At 45.9% G+C, this 18,103-nt stretch overlaps 1 protein-coding gene across 1 annotated transcript in view; it reads right to left on the bottom strand.

Annotated features, from left to right (window-relative positions):
* The window catches only part of Spag17 (sperm associated antigen 17), a 119,226-nt gene that overhangs the window by 68,660 nt on the left and 32,463 nt on the right, over window positions 1–18,103 (bottom strand). Inside the window, exons 4-6 of the mRNA XM_042692290.1 lie at window positions 12,882–13,013; window positions 1,962–2,148; window positions 850–1,044 (exon numbers count right to left, since the gene is read on the bottom strand). Coding sequence (XP_042548224.1) covers window positions 850–1,044; window positions 1,962–2,148; window positions 12,882–13,013 — 514 coding nt within the window. The remainder of the gene's footprint in view (window positions 1–849; window positions 1,045–1,961; window positions 2,149–12,881; window positions 13,014–18,103) is intronic.

Raw genomic sequence — 18,103 nt, 5'->3', positions numbered from 1 at the left:
TCTTTTTGGCAAAATGGGGGAAAAATACACACTTCCATGGTTGCGTGAGAATGGCTGAGTCCACGCATTTGGAAACCTTGGCCTCAAGCTAGTTTTAAATCCTGGGCCCAGGAGTAGTGAGGACTTCCTCTGAAAAGCGACAGCAGGAAAGAAGTGTAGTGCTGCTGGAATCAGGATGTGGCTGTGAATGCTACAGAGCACCGTGCGACTAATATCCATGAATGACAATCAAAGCAGGAAGGCTGGGACTTCGGGAGGCACAGACCAGAACTGAGTCCTGGGCTGTTACCTGGAGACCGTGGCAGCTTTCCAGTCTAGTCCGGGGGACGGGGGGTGCGGAAGGCAGCGCCAGGCCGGGGAGGGGAGCAGGCATGGAGTGCAATGTTGAGCATGATGACCCCAGGGCTGAGAGGGAGCGGGATGATTCCCTGGTGCCAGGTCTGGGATTCCATCTACCCGTTCTTGGCTTGAGGGCTAGGAGACAGAACGCCCTGGACTTGTCACAGGGAGCCAGGGGCAAGAAGGTGAGCCTGGGATCTTGCTCAAGCCCTTTGGTGCTGGGAGTCTGGAAGAATGGATGGTCAGCGGGCATCCACCCAGCCCATTGCAGATCAACACTCCCGAGACATGTAGCTGGACAGCCCAGCCTTTGGGTCTGCGTTCCCTGTTTAACACAGTCTGATTTTCATGTGCACAATGTATGGCTCTTGGTTGCTCCAAGTAGAATGAACAGCAAATCAGAGCCTTGAAAGGACTGAATAGTGGCCGTATGGTAGGTCTAGGTTTGGGACCTTTAAGAACAGCAGGGAACATGGGCAGATTGGACAAGTAGTATGGCAGGCTGCTTACCTTCCGGCAGAAGCAAAGCCTCTTGCTGCACGTTTAGCTCTGCCAGGTGGCTCCGCAGAGGAGCGTAATTCTCTGAAGATATTTTAATGACGCTGGTGATGGGAATGCCGAGCTCCGTCATGATGGCTAAGAGCTGAGGGTTTCTAAAGCCAACCACGATAATGTAATGTTGGGCGCCATCGTCAGGTTCATCATCTGTTCAGAATAGCATAAAGCAGAGCAGCCGGCAGAGGGCAAGCTGTAGGTGGGGCGGGCATGGCGGGGTGGGGCCAATGCACACACACTGGGTCCTCTCGGCCACCCGGGGGGGGGGGGGGGGGGGGGAGGTGTTGCTGACTCTCATTATCGCTCTCACAGGAAGAACTCCGTGGCCATTTTACAAAATAGTAAATCACTTTTGCAAATGAGACGGAGGTGGAAAGAGGAGGACGAAGCTAACACAGGGCCTGGGGGCTTGGAGAATGTGTGTGTGTGTGTGTGTGTGTGTGTGTGTGTGGTCAGAGTGGAGCCTGGGATTTTTTTTTCCTGGGTTCTAATCTCTCTTGAGCAACATCTGGCTTTGCTCCTGAATTACAAGTAGCTGCAGCTCTGCAGTATTTTATAAGGAGAGGTGTTTACAGAAGAGGGAAATATTGGATGTGAATGTGCTCCTTGCCCAAGTTCTGAGTGTAGCTCTGTGTAGAGTGCGGGAGAGCCGGCCTGTGTGCTGAGCTCAGCCATGCGGCCAGGATGCGTTTGTGACGTTAAAAAGATTAAATACACAGCGCACGTTTCACCACAGCTCTGCATATGGTTTTTTGCTGGCTTGTTGGAGATCTTCCCGAGTGGCTAGGGTTACAGGTGAAAGCCACCAGTGCCTGGCTCCAAGAGACCTTGATCTCCAATTCAGCAGCAAAAAGAAAACAGAAATGGAGATGAGGCTCAGGTGGTAGAGCACTGGCCTTGAATGAACAAGCCAAGTGAGAGCATGGGACTCCAAGTCCAAGCCCCAGTCCCAGCAAACACACATACACATGCATGCACGCATGCACGCACGCACAGACACCACACACAGATGCATACCACCATCACGACCATTCTGCACAGGAAAACGGAAGCAGTGTGCTACTGACCGATGTAAGCTTTCCTCTCGTCCTCCTCTCCCCTACGCTTCAGCTGGGTGGGCTTTTTCATGGTGGCGATGGACTCGGGCTGCTCCTTGCCCCTGCCCTTGGTGGCCTTGGGGGAGCTGCCCTTTTTCTCCTTGGGGGACTTGGCCTTCCCCTTGTCTTTCTCCATCTTCAGCTTGTCCTCCGACATCTGCAGAGAGAAGTACATCATCACCTCCCCTCCCGAACCATCGAAATCCCGACCCACATAGATTCCACTTCTTTTCCCTGGCTCACTTGGGCATGCGCCTTCCTTCTTTTGTACTGTGAACTCAGGTCATGGCCTAAAGATCCCATCATTTCAATTTTCAAACCAAAAATCCCCCCCTCCCACCACGGTATTTCACAATGGAACCCTCTTTCCATCCACCCTCATGAAAATAATTTGGTCATATTGGACTGGAAGATGCCTGTACAGAAACTCTAGAATATGCTCCTATTATTTTTTCTACACTGCATACAGCTAAATGCCAAAGCAATATAAGTTATTCTATGTCTAGCTTGGACTCTGACGCCGGCTTTCCTAAGATCATGGCTATGTTTAAAAACCTCCAAGGCGCTGGAGGAGGGAGGGGAAGCTGAAGAGCCCAGGCCAGCTGCCCGTGTGTGATGCGGGGGGAAGGAGTACAAGTGGGGCGTGGGGAGAGGAGTGTCTCCCACTCCACCTGGTCCTTGGATGCAGAGGGAAGGAAGGGCGGGTCAGCTCCTGCCATGCCACACCAGACGTCAGTGCCAAGCCCCACGCCTCAGAGCTCACAGCCTCGCAGAAAGAAAGGTGAGGAGACATGTAGACAAATGGACGAGAACGCAAGGACTAATTTGAAGGAATGAATGGGAAGGACAAAACCAGATGTGGTGATAGAGAGTGCAATGACCTCTCTGTCAGGTGGGGATGGATGCTGGTCCCATGGAGGTGACCCTTGAGGGGAAAGTGGAAAACGTGTGTGTGTGTGTGTGTGTGTGTGTGTGTGCGTGCATGCATAGGTGTATGCATGTGCATGAGCATGAGTGCATGTGTGTGAGTACATGTGTGGCTGTGCATGAGTTAGTGCACACGTGTGTAAATGTGAATGTGTGAACGCACACGTGAGTGTATGTATGTAAATGGGCATGTGTGTGCGCATGTGTGTGAATGAGCAGGTGTGTGAGTATGCACGCATGAATTGTGAGTGCATGCGTATATGCATGATGTGAAGGTGTGTGTGAACATGCATGTGCATGTGTGTGAATGAGTGCGTGGTGTGTAAATGCATGACAGCATGTGTATGTGTGCATGCATGCATGAAGGTGTGTGAGTATGCATGTATGTATGGTGTGAATGGGCATGGTGTGAACAAGTGCGAGCATGTGTGAATGCGTGTGACAGTGTGTGTCAGTGAGGATGCGTGTGAAGGCCCACGGGAGTGCAGCATGCTCAGGAATGGGGATGGGTGAGGTCAGGGCCTGGGGTCAGCTCAGCATGGTCCGGCATGAGCTGTGAGAGGCAGCCCCTGCTGTACGGACTTCCTGTCTTTGAGGGAGGGAATCAAGTTTTCCACTTAATGACCATTCTTGGGGAAGGCAGAAGGCCAGTGCGGGGAGCGCCCTGGGTTTGGAAGCCTGGAAGCCAGACCACCCAGCCAGGGTTTGAAGAAGACCTGAGAGTGACTGGCTTCAAGGGCCAGGGACTGGAGAAAAGCAGACAGACAGATGGCAGAGCCACGTTGGGTGGAAATGGCAGGGTCAGGATATCAGCTGAGGCCTGAAGGCGGAGGCCCCCTAAGGCAGAGCAGGGGGAGAAGGTGAAGGAGAGAGAGCCCAGGCCCCGCTGGGCTCAGGCCCAGGTAGGGATGCCATCCATGGATTTCTGCACAATCCTTGGCCCCCTCCCTCCCCTCCGTCCTCACGGGACCGACCAGAGCGTCCATCTCCCTGCTTCTCCCCTGTGGCCAGGGCTGACCCCACCTCCCACATTCAGGCTCAGCCAGGCGGGCTCTGGCTCTGTGTGACCCCTGAAAGTACCTTAGCCTAGAAGTAGAGTGCCCCTTCCTAGCAACTACTCCCATCTTTCTTCCTTTTCTCTCATTCTGAGCAGTCCCCTCCTTCTGTCCTGGTGTCGGGGCTGGGGCTCCACCGGGGCACCAGCACGCAGCAAGGCTGGCCCCTGAGCTCCATGTGGAATTCCCATCCTGTGGTCAGCTGTTCACAGCTCAACCACCATGGTGGGAACTCCTGTCCCTCCATTCGAGGAGGCAGGGCACCCCGATCGCCCCCTTTCCACCGCATTTGGGGAATGCATGCTGTTCCCCAACACATGAAGGGGAGGGAGTGAATCCGTTTCAGGATACATCTACTTTAAAGTGCAGCGTATACACGACGCATCTGGATGCCTTCCACCGAGAGGGCCCGACTGGGCCCGGGGTTTCTAACCCAGAGCAGATGAGGGTGCCTGGTCTTAGCAACAAATAAAACTAGTGCTCTCGCCAGCCTCAGAGACATCTACAGAAAGCTCAGATCTCAGGCATGATATATATGTATGTATGTATGTATTTGTATATATATGTATATATGTATATGTGTATGTGTGTGTATATATGTATATGTGTATATGTGTGTGTATATATATATATATATATATATATATATATTTATTTATTTATATTTGTCGGTCATGAGGCTTGGTCTCTGGGCCTGGGCGCTGTCCCTCAGCTCTTCAGCTCAAGGAGAGTGCTCTACCACTTGAGCCACAGCACCACTTCTGGTTTTCTGAGTGGTTTATTGGAGATAAGCATCTCACAGACTTTTCTGCCTCCCGAGTAGCTAGGATGACAGGTGTGAGCCACCGGCGCCCAGCTCAGGTACTATAAAGGCAGAAAGAAAAAAATCTGCCTTGTATTAAGCAACCTTGTTATTAGGTACTTTAAAGTGTTTAGATCATATTTTATGTATGTATGTACGTACGTTTGTGTATATATATGGATGGATGGATGAATTTTGGAGGCCAAGTCCTGGAGCTTGGACTCAGGGTCTGGGTGCTATCTCTGAACAATTTTGTTCAAAGCTAGCATTCTTCCATTTGAGCCACACCCCCCACTTCTGGCCTTTTGCTGGTTAATTGGAGATAAGCAGCTCATAGACTTTTTTGCCTGGGCTGGCTTTGAGCCACAATCCCCAGATCTTAGCCTCAATCATATCATTTTTAAATTACTTTTTTTTTTAATTTAAATTTTATTGTGAAGGCGATGTACAGAAGGGTTACAATTACATAAGTCAGGTAATGAGTTCATTTTTTTTTGAGCAGTGTTACCCCCTCCCTCACGTTCTCCTACATCTTCCTCTTCTGCACCCTTCCCCACAAGGTTTTTTTTTTTTGGTCCGGTCATGGGGCCTGAACTCTGGGCCTGGGCGCTGTCGCTCATCTCTTCAGCTCAAGGCTAGCGCTCTACCACTTGAGCCACAGCGCCACTTCCGGCTTTTTTCTTTTTGCTTATGTGGTGCTGAGGAATCGAACCCAGGGCCTCAGGCATGCAGGGCAAGTGCTCTACCACTGAGCCACCTTCCCAGCCCCCTCCCCACAAGTTGTAAGGCTCATTTCCAACATAGTGTCCAGTGAGTATCGCTGTTGCATTGGTTCACCCTTTGTCCTACCATTTCTGTGATTCCCCAAATCAAATAAACTTATATACAAGACAAAGAATACTGGAATCAAAAATAGTGACAACAGGAAACAAACCAGAGGAGAAAAAAGAAAGAAAAAAGAAATAACTGCAAACAGTACAACAAAAAAAACCCTTGTTTCCGTTCAATAGGCATCATTTTATATGGTCAAATGTACATAGCTATTGAGCTATTGTACTCCTCTCCTAAGAATACCCTAGACATATTCTAGTTAATACAAAAGAGGAAAACCATGCAGCCTACGTTTCTCTGGGTCTGGCTTATTTTTCTTAATATGATTTTTCCAAGTCTTTCCATTTCCTTAAGAATGGGGCAATGTCATTCTTTCTGATGGAAGGATGCCATTGTGTATATATACACCACATTTTCTTGATCTATTCTGGGTTGATTCCATATCCAAATGGATCAAAGACCTCAATGTAAGATCAGATATCCTGAAAATATTACAGGAAGGGGTAGGGGAAACACTAGGGCTCCCTGGCACAGGTCAAAACTTCCTAAGTAAAGATCCAGAAACATAACAAATCAATGAAAGGCTGGATAACTGAAGAGTTCCTGCATGGCAAACGATATAGCTAGCAACATAAACAGAAAGCCCACGGATTGGAAGAAGATCTTTACTAGCTATGCATCAGGCAGTACCTCATACCTAAAATATACCTAGAGCTAAAAAAAATAACCACCCCAAACAAATCCTCAAAGAAATAATAACCCCATTAATAAATGGGCTAAAGATTTAAATGACTTTGTGTCTGTGTGTGTGTGTTTTGGTTGGTTGTGGGGCCTGAACTCTGGGCCTGGATGCTGTTTCTCAGCAATTCAACTCAAGGTGAGCACTCTACCACTTGAGGCACAGCACCATTTCTGGCTCTTTCTGCTTATGTGGTGCTGAGGAATCGAACCCAGGGCCTCAAGCATGGAAGGGAAGCACTCTGCCACTGAGCCACCTTCCCAGCCCTTAAATGACTTTTTGATGTGAAAATTCAGAGAGTTATTCATTCTTCTCCTTCTGCCTATGAATGGGAGGTGTGCCTAGAAGACAGGGGATTGGAAGATGACCAGTTATACTTCATCTTACTCTTATAGTTAATAGCAAATCTGTGTAGTCAGTTACAACTTGGTCTTGATTTTTTTGTATGTGTGCTGGTACTAGGGCCTGAACTTAGGGCCTTTGTGCTCTTACTTGGCTCTTTTGCTCAAGGCTAGTGCTCTACCACTTGAGTCATGCCTTATTCCTGGCTTTTTGTTGGTTCATTACATGTCAGAGTTCGTCTATGCTGACTTTGAATTGTGATTACGCTGTGAGCCACAGGTGCCCGGGTTTTACAATGATCTTGTTAAAGATGGGGATAAGAAGCCATCTACTCAGGAAGGTCAACTAACTTGCTCCATCTTCATGGGGTTCATGAGAAACTTTTTTCCCCGAGTCTTGCTTTAGTTTTCGTCATTACTCATCTTCATCAACCATCTACCGGCTCCCCGTATTGGAAGCCCAAGAGATAGGCTGAGAAACAATGAACATGATTAAATAAATTGGTAGACAGGTTACCCAATAGTAAACAGATCTTTCCACAAAACTCCTATCTTGAATCAGTTCCTGGGTGCTTCAGTCTCCACGGATGTACATAATGTACAATAGTTTCCATGCTCATTTGCCTTTTATAAATGGAGACTTGGGCCACAGAACTCACTGTGGAAGCACACTCAGTTAATCCAGTTCCAGAAATCTGTGCAGGCCTTATTCCAAATAGAGAAACTTCCACACCACAGAGTATTACTATTTATTCTTCCAAGCTATAGAAATGGCTTTAATGTTATAGAAGAGTAATTAAGAAGATGGTGGGGGCTGGGAAGGTGGCTCAGTGGTAGACTGCTTGCCTTGCATGCATGAGGCCCTGGGTTCGATTCCCCAGCACCACATAAGCAAAAAGAAAAAAGCTGGAAGTGGCGCTGTGGCTCAAGTGGTAGAGCGCTAGCCTTGAGCTGAAGAGCTGAGGGACTGTGCCCAGGCCCAGAGTTCAGGCCCCACGACCGGACCCAAAAAAAAAAAAAAAGATGGTGGGAACCAATACTAATGATAGATGTGGATAATTGGCATAATGGGTGAACGTATGATGTATTTTCACTGACAAAAGCTAGGTCAGAAATGTTTCTGCAATAACCATAGTCCTGTAAAGTAAGAAGGAGAAAGGAAACATACATTGCAACTGTTATTTTTTTTCTAAATGTTTTGTTTGTTCCCTCCTACCATGGCCTATCTTCTGACCTGCTTTATTCTCTCTCCCATCCCCCACTGGACAGAAAATATAGTACACAAAGTTGGATCACAGACTGGCTTCTCCAGAGGCTGTTATGTTGTGGGAAATACATGCTTAGGAAGGCACTGGTTTCATTTGTCCCAATGATGTAATTTTATGACTCCACACAATGACCTATAGTGCCAGACTGTATGTTCAGGGTACAGCTTTTTTTGTGTATGTGCTGTTACTAGGGCTTGAACCAAGGCCTCATACTCATTCAGCTCAAGGCTGGCATGCTACCACTTGAGCCACACCTCCACTTTTGGCCTTTTGTTGGTTATTAGGAGCTAAGTATCTCCTGGATTCATTGGTTCTGGCTAGCTCTGACCTGAGACCTCAGCAGGAGGGAGGAACTGGAGGTACAGCAGGGTGGACCTTGGAGTGGGAGTTTGCTGTCTTGCTGATCTTCAACTTCTGTGAGTTTTGCTCCTTGCTTTGACCCTGACTCCCACGTTTCCCCTTGGGATGCCGTGTGCAGCCCCAGCGGGGGGTGGGCAGGCTGGGTAGCAAAGCTCTGGTCCTGTGCCAGTGTCTTTAGCAGCCCTCAGAGCAAAAGTGGGGTGGGAGGGAGGTGTGTATGTGGCTAGTGTCGTAGCCCTTGGAGTCTGACTCCCAGCTCCATCTCTGAGACTCATTATCTGGCTTGGGAAATCACTTCCCTCCCACCCCATCCCTCCACCATCTGCATCTTGGATGTAGTTCTCGACACCTCATGCCATCATTCAAGAAGACTGAATGACATGGCGTGTCCAGATGCCCGTCAGCATGTAGGATCAGCGGCGGAGACCACAGCTATCTTAAACCTCTGCGGGTTTTCTTTTTTACATTGTTCTAGAAGTCCATAAAAAGTTTTATTAATGAATATGAAACCCATCAGAGGCCCATGAGAGAAACAGCCAGATAAGCCAGCCAGGGAGTTGTGGACCCCGGTGACTCCATTCATCTTCGTGGACTCACTCATCTCCGCAATCCAGCCTCAAAAGATTCCTTCCCATAGTGGGGCCAGTTATTTCTTTCCTCAAACCACTCGGGTCCCTCTGTACCGAGTTCCTGCTCCTCCTCTGTTTGATTTCCTAAAATAGTTTCTGAGGAGTTTAACCACAACTGAATCCAAACTAACTAATTTCCTGGTATGTCTCCACGGCCTTTCCTTTAAGACTAAACACACACATGTGCGCGCGCGCACACACACACACACACACACACACACACACACACACACACACACACAAAATGGCATCGAGCTGGCTGATCTCCAGTGTTTCCACCGGAGTAAGTTTTGACCGGAGTAAGTTTGAGGACCTTTGTGAAAGCTCCTCTAATTCCTCTTTGTTCCTCTTTTTGGGGAGGCTCTGGGTGGGTTGGGTTTCATTATGTGGTATCATTGAACCACAGGTGTTTTAATTTTGAAGTGTTTTAAGATGAGTTTACCAAATACTATCTGTCCACAGTTCTTCATAGATACTTTCTTTTCCTCTCTGCTTCATCAAGAAATAAAACAACTTGTTGTGGAAGCAGATGAGTTAGATGTAAAAGATATATGGAAGATTTTATAGGAAAGATATTCTAACTAAAAAAAAAAAATCCAAGAGGATGTGGACTGGTTCTGTGAATTCATAAATTGAAAGCATGGTTGGAATCTGTGTGCATGTGTTCGTAAAACCCGAGCCAAAATTCTCAATTCAGCTCAGAGACGGAAGACTGGATTTAGTCTGGCCAATTATTTAAGTGGCTAATGATTTTTTGGTATTGTACCTATTTTCATGATTAAATGTTTTCTTTTTGTGCTTAAGTAAATATCTATAATTGATTTAAAGCATAAAAATCAGGAGTTAATGTGATTGAAAATAAAAATCCAGATAATTGCTAAAAAAAAAAAAATCATTCAGATCAGTAACCAAACAACAATGTCACTTCTACAAATGTCTGTGGCATTTGTGAACTTAAAATCATATTAATAATAATGGAACTGAGAATACAGAATCGACGCTAAGGAGAAATAAGGAAAACTCATTTTTAAACAAAACACTGTCATGTTGAAATTTAAGGATGGACTAATAATCAAATTTCAGATTGTTAAGTGAGAGATAGTCACATTCAGAAATTCCAAAATAATAAGATACTCTTATAGAGTACATTTCTTTGTCAAATGTGTGTTTGGATGTAAAGTGTTCCTACGGAGATAAATACATTCAAATGGATTCCACTTCTCTTCAACAAGAAGGCAGTATTTATGTCTCAGAAATTCAATGCTACAGGCTTTAAAGCTTTAAATCATTCCCCCCTAATATTAATTAGCCAGCAAGCTGTCTTTCAAAACAGAAAGCAAAAGCTATGTAAGGCATATCCCAGACTAACGTGTTACAACTTAGTAAACTCAGTGGTGTAAAATAATATCTCGATTGTACTTGACAAAGGAAACTATGATTTACCGTTGATTAAAAGCAGGATCAAATCTATAGAGAGACATTCCATCTGTTCCATTGGGGAAAAAGAACAGAGACCTTAGTATTATTATTATTTTTGTCCTCGCCTTCTCCCTGATATTTTCTGTAATTACTGCATTGGATATTTCAAAAGCATTCATTCTTAAAAATTCAATCTCCAAAATTAGACGCAGAAGATACAAAAACATTCTTGGGCTTGTACAGATGTGAGCAATATACTGCAATTAGCATTTGAAAGGAAATCATCTATGTAGATTTCACATTGTGGTTCAAAAGCTCAGGTCCCCTCCCGCAGTGCCAGACCTTCTTTTAGGTTTGGTAAAGAGGAAGACATTTGGGAAAACCTTTTTGCTTTCTTTTTTCATTTGCTAATGCACTGCTTAGTATCATGTGACATTCTATTCATTTTGCTTTCTGACAAAGTCCTGGATGACAAGCATTCTCCTCAATTGTACCAAGTGACCTCTTGAGTAGCTGAAATGAACATGGATCACCCGACCCTACATGTCTCCTTTCCTCCAGCTAGGGCCGAGCACTTGTGGAGAGTACTCTGCTTCAAACGGTTTTCACCCATTTCTTTGTTCTATTTTTTCTTTTTCTTTTTTTTTTTTTTTTTTTAATTTTATTTTATTGTAAAGCTACTATACAGAGGGTTACAGTTACATGAGTGAGGTAATGAGTACACTTCCTCTTGAACATTGTTACCCTCTCCATTGTTTTCCCCCTACCATCCCCTCCCTCCCTCCCTTCCCCGAGGTTCTTTTTTTTTTGATTGTGATTAAATGATTACATAATTTCAAAGTCACAAGTTCATTCTAACTTCCCTGGAGCAAATTGTTCTTTTTCTTTGTTGCCAGTCCTGGAGCTTGAACTCAGGGCCTGGGCGCTGTCCCTGAGCTTCTTTTGCTCAAGGCTAGTGCTCTACCACTTGAGCCACAGCACCACTTCTGGTTTTTTCTGTGTATGTGGTACTGAGGAATTGAACCCAGGGCTTCGTGCATGCTAGGCAGGCACTCTACCATGGAGCCACGCTTCCAGCCCTGAAGGTCAATTTCTTTAGCACCTACTCTCGTGGGTTGCAGCAGAGATTGGAGGCTGGAGCTTTGAGAACTTCAATTAGGTTATGTAATTGTTGGCTCAAAGAGTTATCTTCCTCCATCTAATACTTTTGACTTTAGTATCTAAAGTTTAAGCCTTGATTCCTCAGGATGTTGAAATTTTAACAAATAAATAATTTCTGCATCTTTAGAATTCTGTAACAGTATTATTTCCATTCACAATTTAAAGAAATGCCAAGCAAAATAACACTGCAAAAATGTGTGTGTGTGTGTGTGTGCACGCGCGCGTGCGTCATTCATTGGGCTTGAACTCAGGGCCTTGCACTCTTGCTTGACTTTCGCACTTTAGGCCGCTGCTTGACCACTTGAACCACAGTGCCATTTCCATCTTTTTGCTGGTTAATTGGAGATAAGAGTTTCATTGACTTTCCTGTCTGGGCTGGCTTTGAATCTCCATCCTCAGATTTCAGTCTCCTGAGTGTGTGAGCACAGATGTGAGCACCATACCCATCTATGGTTACTATTATTATTATTAGTAGTAGTAGTAGTATTTTAATGACTACAACTATTCATCAGAACTTGGGTTCAGATAGGAAACTAAGTTGTTAGGGTCTTACAAGTGAAGAAGGCATAAGTGGGAATATTTCCACACTTTCTTTTTCCACTGTCTTTGCCTTTTCTGCCTGAAATCCTAAGTACTTACGTGCAAATCCATTTTCTATGTACAATCACACGCGTGTGTGACCTATGGGTGTCCTGAAGCATGATCTTGGCTTTACAAAATGATTTCCACTTGATTTGGAAAATAAGAAAAGCCTTTCACATTTTGTGTAATGATCGTAACAAATGGGTTTGAACCTGGCATCACTTTGCTCAAGGAATTTTAAATTACTTTTCAGATGCAAATGTGAAGTTGTGAAAGTAGACCGATCAATTTCCACAAACTGAAATAAATGAGAAGTCCACATGAAAAGAAACTGCTGGATGTATATGTACATAGGAGTGATGGGTTTCTGCTCGGGCAATCACTGTGTTATGTCATGTTATTGTATTTTAATAATCACCCATATATTATACGTCACTTATAGCAAATGGATCCTGCCCTGAGTGGCTTTCCTCCCATTTTGTTTCTCCTGGTTCTCTGTTTCTGGGTCATTTCCTTTCCACAATTACGCAAAAACACTACAATAACAAGAATCTTAACAAGTTCTGAATATTACCACTTTCATCGATTTTCCCCCATAGTGGATTTTTCATAATCCCCCCAATAGATCTCTGGATAGTCTTTTCCCTGGATTGAAACTGCACCTAACTATGCCAGCTAACACTAAATAGTGGCTTCAGGAGGAAGAGTGTGTTTCTGGAGAAGCCTGCTCTGTGCCTTCACTGCCCGCTGCAGACAACCCGGCCGCTCTCACCCACCTTCTTCTCGCCTTCTCGGCGGTCTTGATCCTTTAGTTTAATCTGGAGAAGTTGAAATTTCAGGAGCTTCCCGATCAGTGGCAGGGTTAACTTCTCTCCACTGTCCATAATTGTTTTGGCTGCTACTAACACCTGTGAAGAAACACAATTATTAGGAAAAGTAACACTGTATGGTGATTTTTAAATAGGTCTGGTTGTCTAGATATCACTTTCCTTTTCCTAATAAGACAGAAAGAGGCCACCGCTGGTGGCTCACACCTGAAATCCTAGCTACTCAGGAGGCTGACCTCTGAGGGTCAGGATTAGGAGCCAGCTCAGGTAGACTAAAATCTCCAATTAACCAGCAAAAAGTCAGCAGTGGAGCTGTCACTTGCATGATAGAGCAGCAGCCTTGTTCAGGAAAGCCAAGCCGGGGGGAGAGGCCTGGAGTTTGCGTCCTATCATCCTGTGGCGGTATTGGATCCTGACTTCCGGAGAGGGCAGAGGAAAGACAGGGAGGTCCAGGGGGGCACGGGCGACAGGCCGCTTTCACGTCACACAAGGCCGGTCGTTACTTGGTGTCGCCAGTGGTCCACGCTGCCACACTCTGACTTACGAGGACATAAGACATTCAGCAGGGTTTTTTATAATAGCAGGAATGATGATGTTAGGAGTCTTTTATTTCTTGGAGACGGAATTCAGAGGCAAGATAAAAGCTGCTTGACACACAGGCGCCATACAAATATTGCTCCCCTCTTGCGACTTAAACATTTCTCCTGTTGGTGTGCAGCCTAATTGGGGTGAAATAAGGTTACTGAGTTTTCTTGGGGTGACGACAGCCGCTGGGAACATACAGCTGTATTGTCCAGATGCATGGCACTGACAGCCTGTTTTATGACTGTATTTTTTTTATAGCTTGTTTCCCCTAAATTTCACACAACTCTCCAACATCTGGGCCCTTCCCTTTGGAGCCCTATAACCACTTTATTTACTGCAAAAAAAAATATCATGTAAAATATACCGCCGAAGGGGGTTACGTGTTGCTCTTTCATCGTGGTGTCTCCCTAGTAAAGTTCACCTCTACCTGAAGGACTGTCACAGAAATAACCTAGTTAAAAGACTTTTTTTTTTCAACTTCTGTTTTTTTCAAGGGAGCATCATATGTATTTCTAACTTAAGGATGAATTAGGTGTTACAAAGTGTTCTGACATGTGGCTTTCCCCCCCTGCTTGAAACTACAGTGCATATGGTGTCGATTTCAGGCCCCGGGGTCTGAGACAATGGCCATGTCCACTGTGTCTCAGGGTTTCCCCTGCGCTTTGCTCCTGTTGTTGGTTGGGGTTTGGTGACCCCTAGGTCCAGGGAACCAGCTGAAAGAAAGGGAGGAGCCTACGGAACTTGTCACTAACAGGACCTTGAGGATGATGGTGTGTCCAAATGGAATGCGCCTCTTAAGCTTGCACAAGGGAACTTCCAGATTGGAAGGGCCAGGGAGAGATTCCTTCACATGCTTCTTTTCTACAGGGCAAAGAGACTAAGCCAGGTGCCAGTGGCTCACGCCTGTCATCCTAACTACTCAGGAGGCTGAGATCTGAGGACTGAGGTCCCAAGCCAGCCGCCAGCCCAGGCAGGAAGGTCCATGAGACGCTTCTCTCTATTTAACCACCCAAAAGCTGGACGTGGAGCTGTGGCTCAAGTGGTAGAGTGCTAGCTTTGAGCAGAAAAGCTCAGCAACAGTGCCCAGGTCCCAGATTCAAACCCTGGGACCAGTGCACGCACTGGCACATGCATAGCAAAGACACGCTTCAGAAAAGTTTGGTGTGTGTTCTGTGAGCAGTCCTCAGGAGGCAGAGTGCTTCATTCTCACGGCTGCTCTGCTCCTGCTGGAACAAGTTAGGAGAGGAGCATGATGGCTGGAGTTCCTGGGAACAGAACTGGAGGGCACCTGCAGGGGTGATGGTGCCAGAGGGAGGGAACTCATGCTGAGTGCAGCTCAGGCACTCACTGCCAATGAGGGCCATGTGACCCAGTCTAGACTCTGTCAGGGTCAATATTTGGTGTAATTCTTTTCCTTTCCCTCCCTCCCCCTCTCTCTTTCTTTCTTTCTCTCTCTCTCTCCCTTCCTTTCTTTCTCTTTCTTTCTTTCTTTCTTTCTTTCTTTCTTTCTTTCTTTCTTTCTTTCTCTCTTTTCTTTTCTGAGAAAGGCTCTTGCAAGATGAGGTGAGCAGGCCTCATGCTTGCTATGTGGCCTAGGCTGCCTACTAAGCTAGAATCTGCCTCAGCCTCCCTTGAGCTGCTACACCGAGCTGAATATTTGGTTTGAAATAGAATTGTTTACTACTAGCCGAACAGTGTATTGACAACCAAGCAGCTTTGTAACCTCTGGATCCAAGGCATTCTCACCTGGATAATTAATTGATTGATTTTGTACTGGTTATGGGGCCCAAACTCAGGGTTTCACAGTCTTTTTTTTTTAAGCTTCTTTTGCTCATGGCTGGTGCTCTACCACTCGAGCTATACTTCCAGTCCTGAGATTTTGTAGTTGATTGTAGCTAAGAGTCTCACAGATTTGTCTACCAAGGCTTTGAGCAACAAGCCTCATACCTCAGGCTGTCAAGGAGCTAGGGTTACAGGCATGAGCCACTGGTGCACCATGGAGCATCTCCCTGCACTATGAAGACAACGCAGTGCTGATGTGAAGTCAGCATTGGAACGTGTTACCCAGCATGTGTGTGGAGTCTTTCTTCCTCACAATCTATACACCTGTACCTGGGAGGTGGCACCTCTGCCTGGCTCATGTGATGGATGAGATGCTGGAGGTGCTCTCCTGGCCCTGTCCCCAGTAGTCTATGAATGGTAGACTGTGCTCGAGCCCAACAACGTACCCCAGAGAAAGGGGTTCTACAGGCCATCAAAGTTACTTCTGGTGGGTCAGAACTGTAGAGTGCTGGGTTTCTAAACAATGGGTGGTTGGTTGGGTGGATGGATGGCAGGAAGGAAAGGTGGGTGGGTGAGTGGATGGATGGATGGATAGGTGAGTGAATGGATGGATGGACGAATGAAGGAAGGATGAAAAGATGAATGTATGTATGGATGGATGGATAATTGAATGGGTGGATGGATGAATGGATAGGAGCAAGGTTGGTTGGATGCATAGGTGGATAAATGAGGGGTAGATGGAAGGAAGAAAGAAAAGAATGAAGGAAAGGAGGAAGGTTAGATTAATGTATGGATGGTTAAATGGATGGATAGAAGGAAAGAAAGAAAGAAAGAAAGAAAGAAAGAAAGAAAGAAAGAAAGAAAGAAAGAAAGAAAGAAAGAAAGAAAGAAAGAAAGAGAAAGAGGAAGGAAGGAAGGAAGGAAGGAAGGAAGGAAGGAAAGAAAGAGGAAGGAAGGGAGAAGGGAAGGAAGGGAGAGAAGGAAAGAAGGAACAAGGAAGAAATTCTGTGTGGTTTTCTTCCTGATTTCATAGGCTCGCTCAATAGAAGCCTATAGAGCAAGCAGCTTTTTGTGCATGTGCTGGTACTGGGGCTTGAACTCACGACCTCAAGATCTCACTTGGATTTTTTTCTCTCAAGGTTGGTGCTCTACTACTTGAGCCACACCTCCACTTCCAGCCTTTTGTTGGGTAATTGCTAAGAGTCTCGCAGATTTTTCTGTCTGGGCTGGCTTTGAACCATGATTTTCAGATCTCAGTCTCCTGAGTAGCTGGGATGAAAGGTGTGAGCCAATGGTCCTCAGGCCCAGAACTGTAACTCTTAAAGGCCTCACAGCCTGGGTCAGGAAAGAGAGGAAAGGCCTGGGGAGGACAGCAGCCAGGGTTCCTATCAGCTGGAGATTACAAGATTCACCTGCTTGGCTCTAGTATGGAAAGGTGGAGAGCGACAAAATACAAATACAGAAACACGTTCTGTTACAGCACAGGGCAGAAGGCAGAGGACTTTAGAAGTGAGAGTTCTGTTGTTCTTAATTCCTCCTGCATTTGCTTAACCTTCTTTCCGGCTCCCTCTGCCCGCCCAGCCCCATTCCTCCTGCATTTATGAAGTGCCAGCTACATTTCAGTCAATGGACTACTGGGTCCTTCGTGTGTCTGGTCTATCCCGTTCGCATTCTTTAAGTAATGAATAATTTCCAACGAGGTATAATTGGAAAACCACCTGGAGGGATTGGGGTAACGGGGGTAGGGGGGAGAGTGATGGAAACAGGAGAGAAAAAAAAAGAGTATAGAAAAAAAATGTGAGTGACAGTAACATATTTTCTCCCTCTGAGAAGAGGAAAAGAAAACAATCAAGCAATATTAAACTGTCCATTCATAAATTTAAAGGTGACAGGAGACGCGGGGTCCTTCTAGATCACATTGTCTAAGGCCCTTGGAACGCGGCTGAGCCTGGTGAGAAGTTAATAATGATGATAAATACGCATGGCCGGGGGCTCGGCCATCACGCTCAGCTGTCTGTAATGAAACGGTCTCCATCTCCCTGCCATGTCAGGGATGTAAAATAGTTCCAGCCATTGGACCCCTTACATCGGTGCTGAAATGAAATAATACTTGGCAGTAACAAGGAGTTACTGAAACTAAATAAACAACCCCAAGGCTGCATAACAACACTTGACAGGGATTAAGGCCTCATTGGGGGGCGGTCAGGGAGTTTTGGGGTAGCCAGAGCGGATCCATGGAAGGCAGGCCCAATCCACGCTTCCACATGCAGGGATACTTTGGAGTGTAATGAATCCCCTGGGGAGATGGGTATTTTGACAATCGAATCCGTACAATCTCCGTCAGAAAGGTTGGGTCTATATCAGAAATATTTGCTGGACTTAACACTCTCTTTCTCTTCTTGTTATTCAAGGCTCGTACTCTACCTCTTGAGCCACACCCCTACTTCTGGCTTTTTGCTGGTTAACAAAAGGTGCACAAATGCAGCACTGATACTCACTAGATACTATGGTGAAAACGAACTATACAACTTCTGTGCGTCAGGAGGGGAAAACTGGGAGGAAATGGGAGGTGACACTGCTCAAAAAGAAATGTTCTCATTACCTGACTAGGTAACAGCAACCCCTTTGTATGTCACTTTTACAATAATAATAAAAAAAAAAAACATGATCCTCAGATCTCAGCCTCCTGGGTAGTTAGGCTAACAGGCGTGAGCCACCAGCACCTGGTGTGGCTCATCTTTAAAGAAGGAAAAAGCAAAATGTCTTATTTGTTACAGAGTATTTCTGTGTATCTGCAAAAGTAC

This window comes from Dipodomys spectabilis, unplaced genomic scaffold (assembly GCF_019054845.1).
Source record: "Dipodomys spectabilis isolate Male_0828 unplaced genomic scaffold, ASM1905484v1 ptg000148l, whole genome shotgun sequence".
In the NCBI taxonomy this organism is placed as follows: domain Eukaryota; kingdom Metazoa; phylum Chordata; class Mammalia; order Rodentia; family Heteromyidae; genus Dipodomys; species Dipodomys spectabilis.
This window is presented reverse-complemented; position numbering and strand designations above follow the sequence as displayed.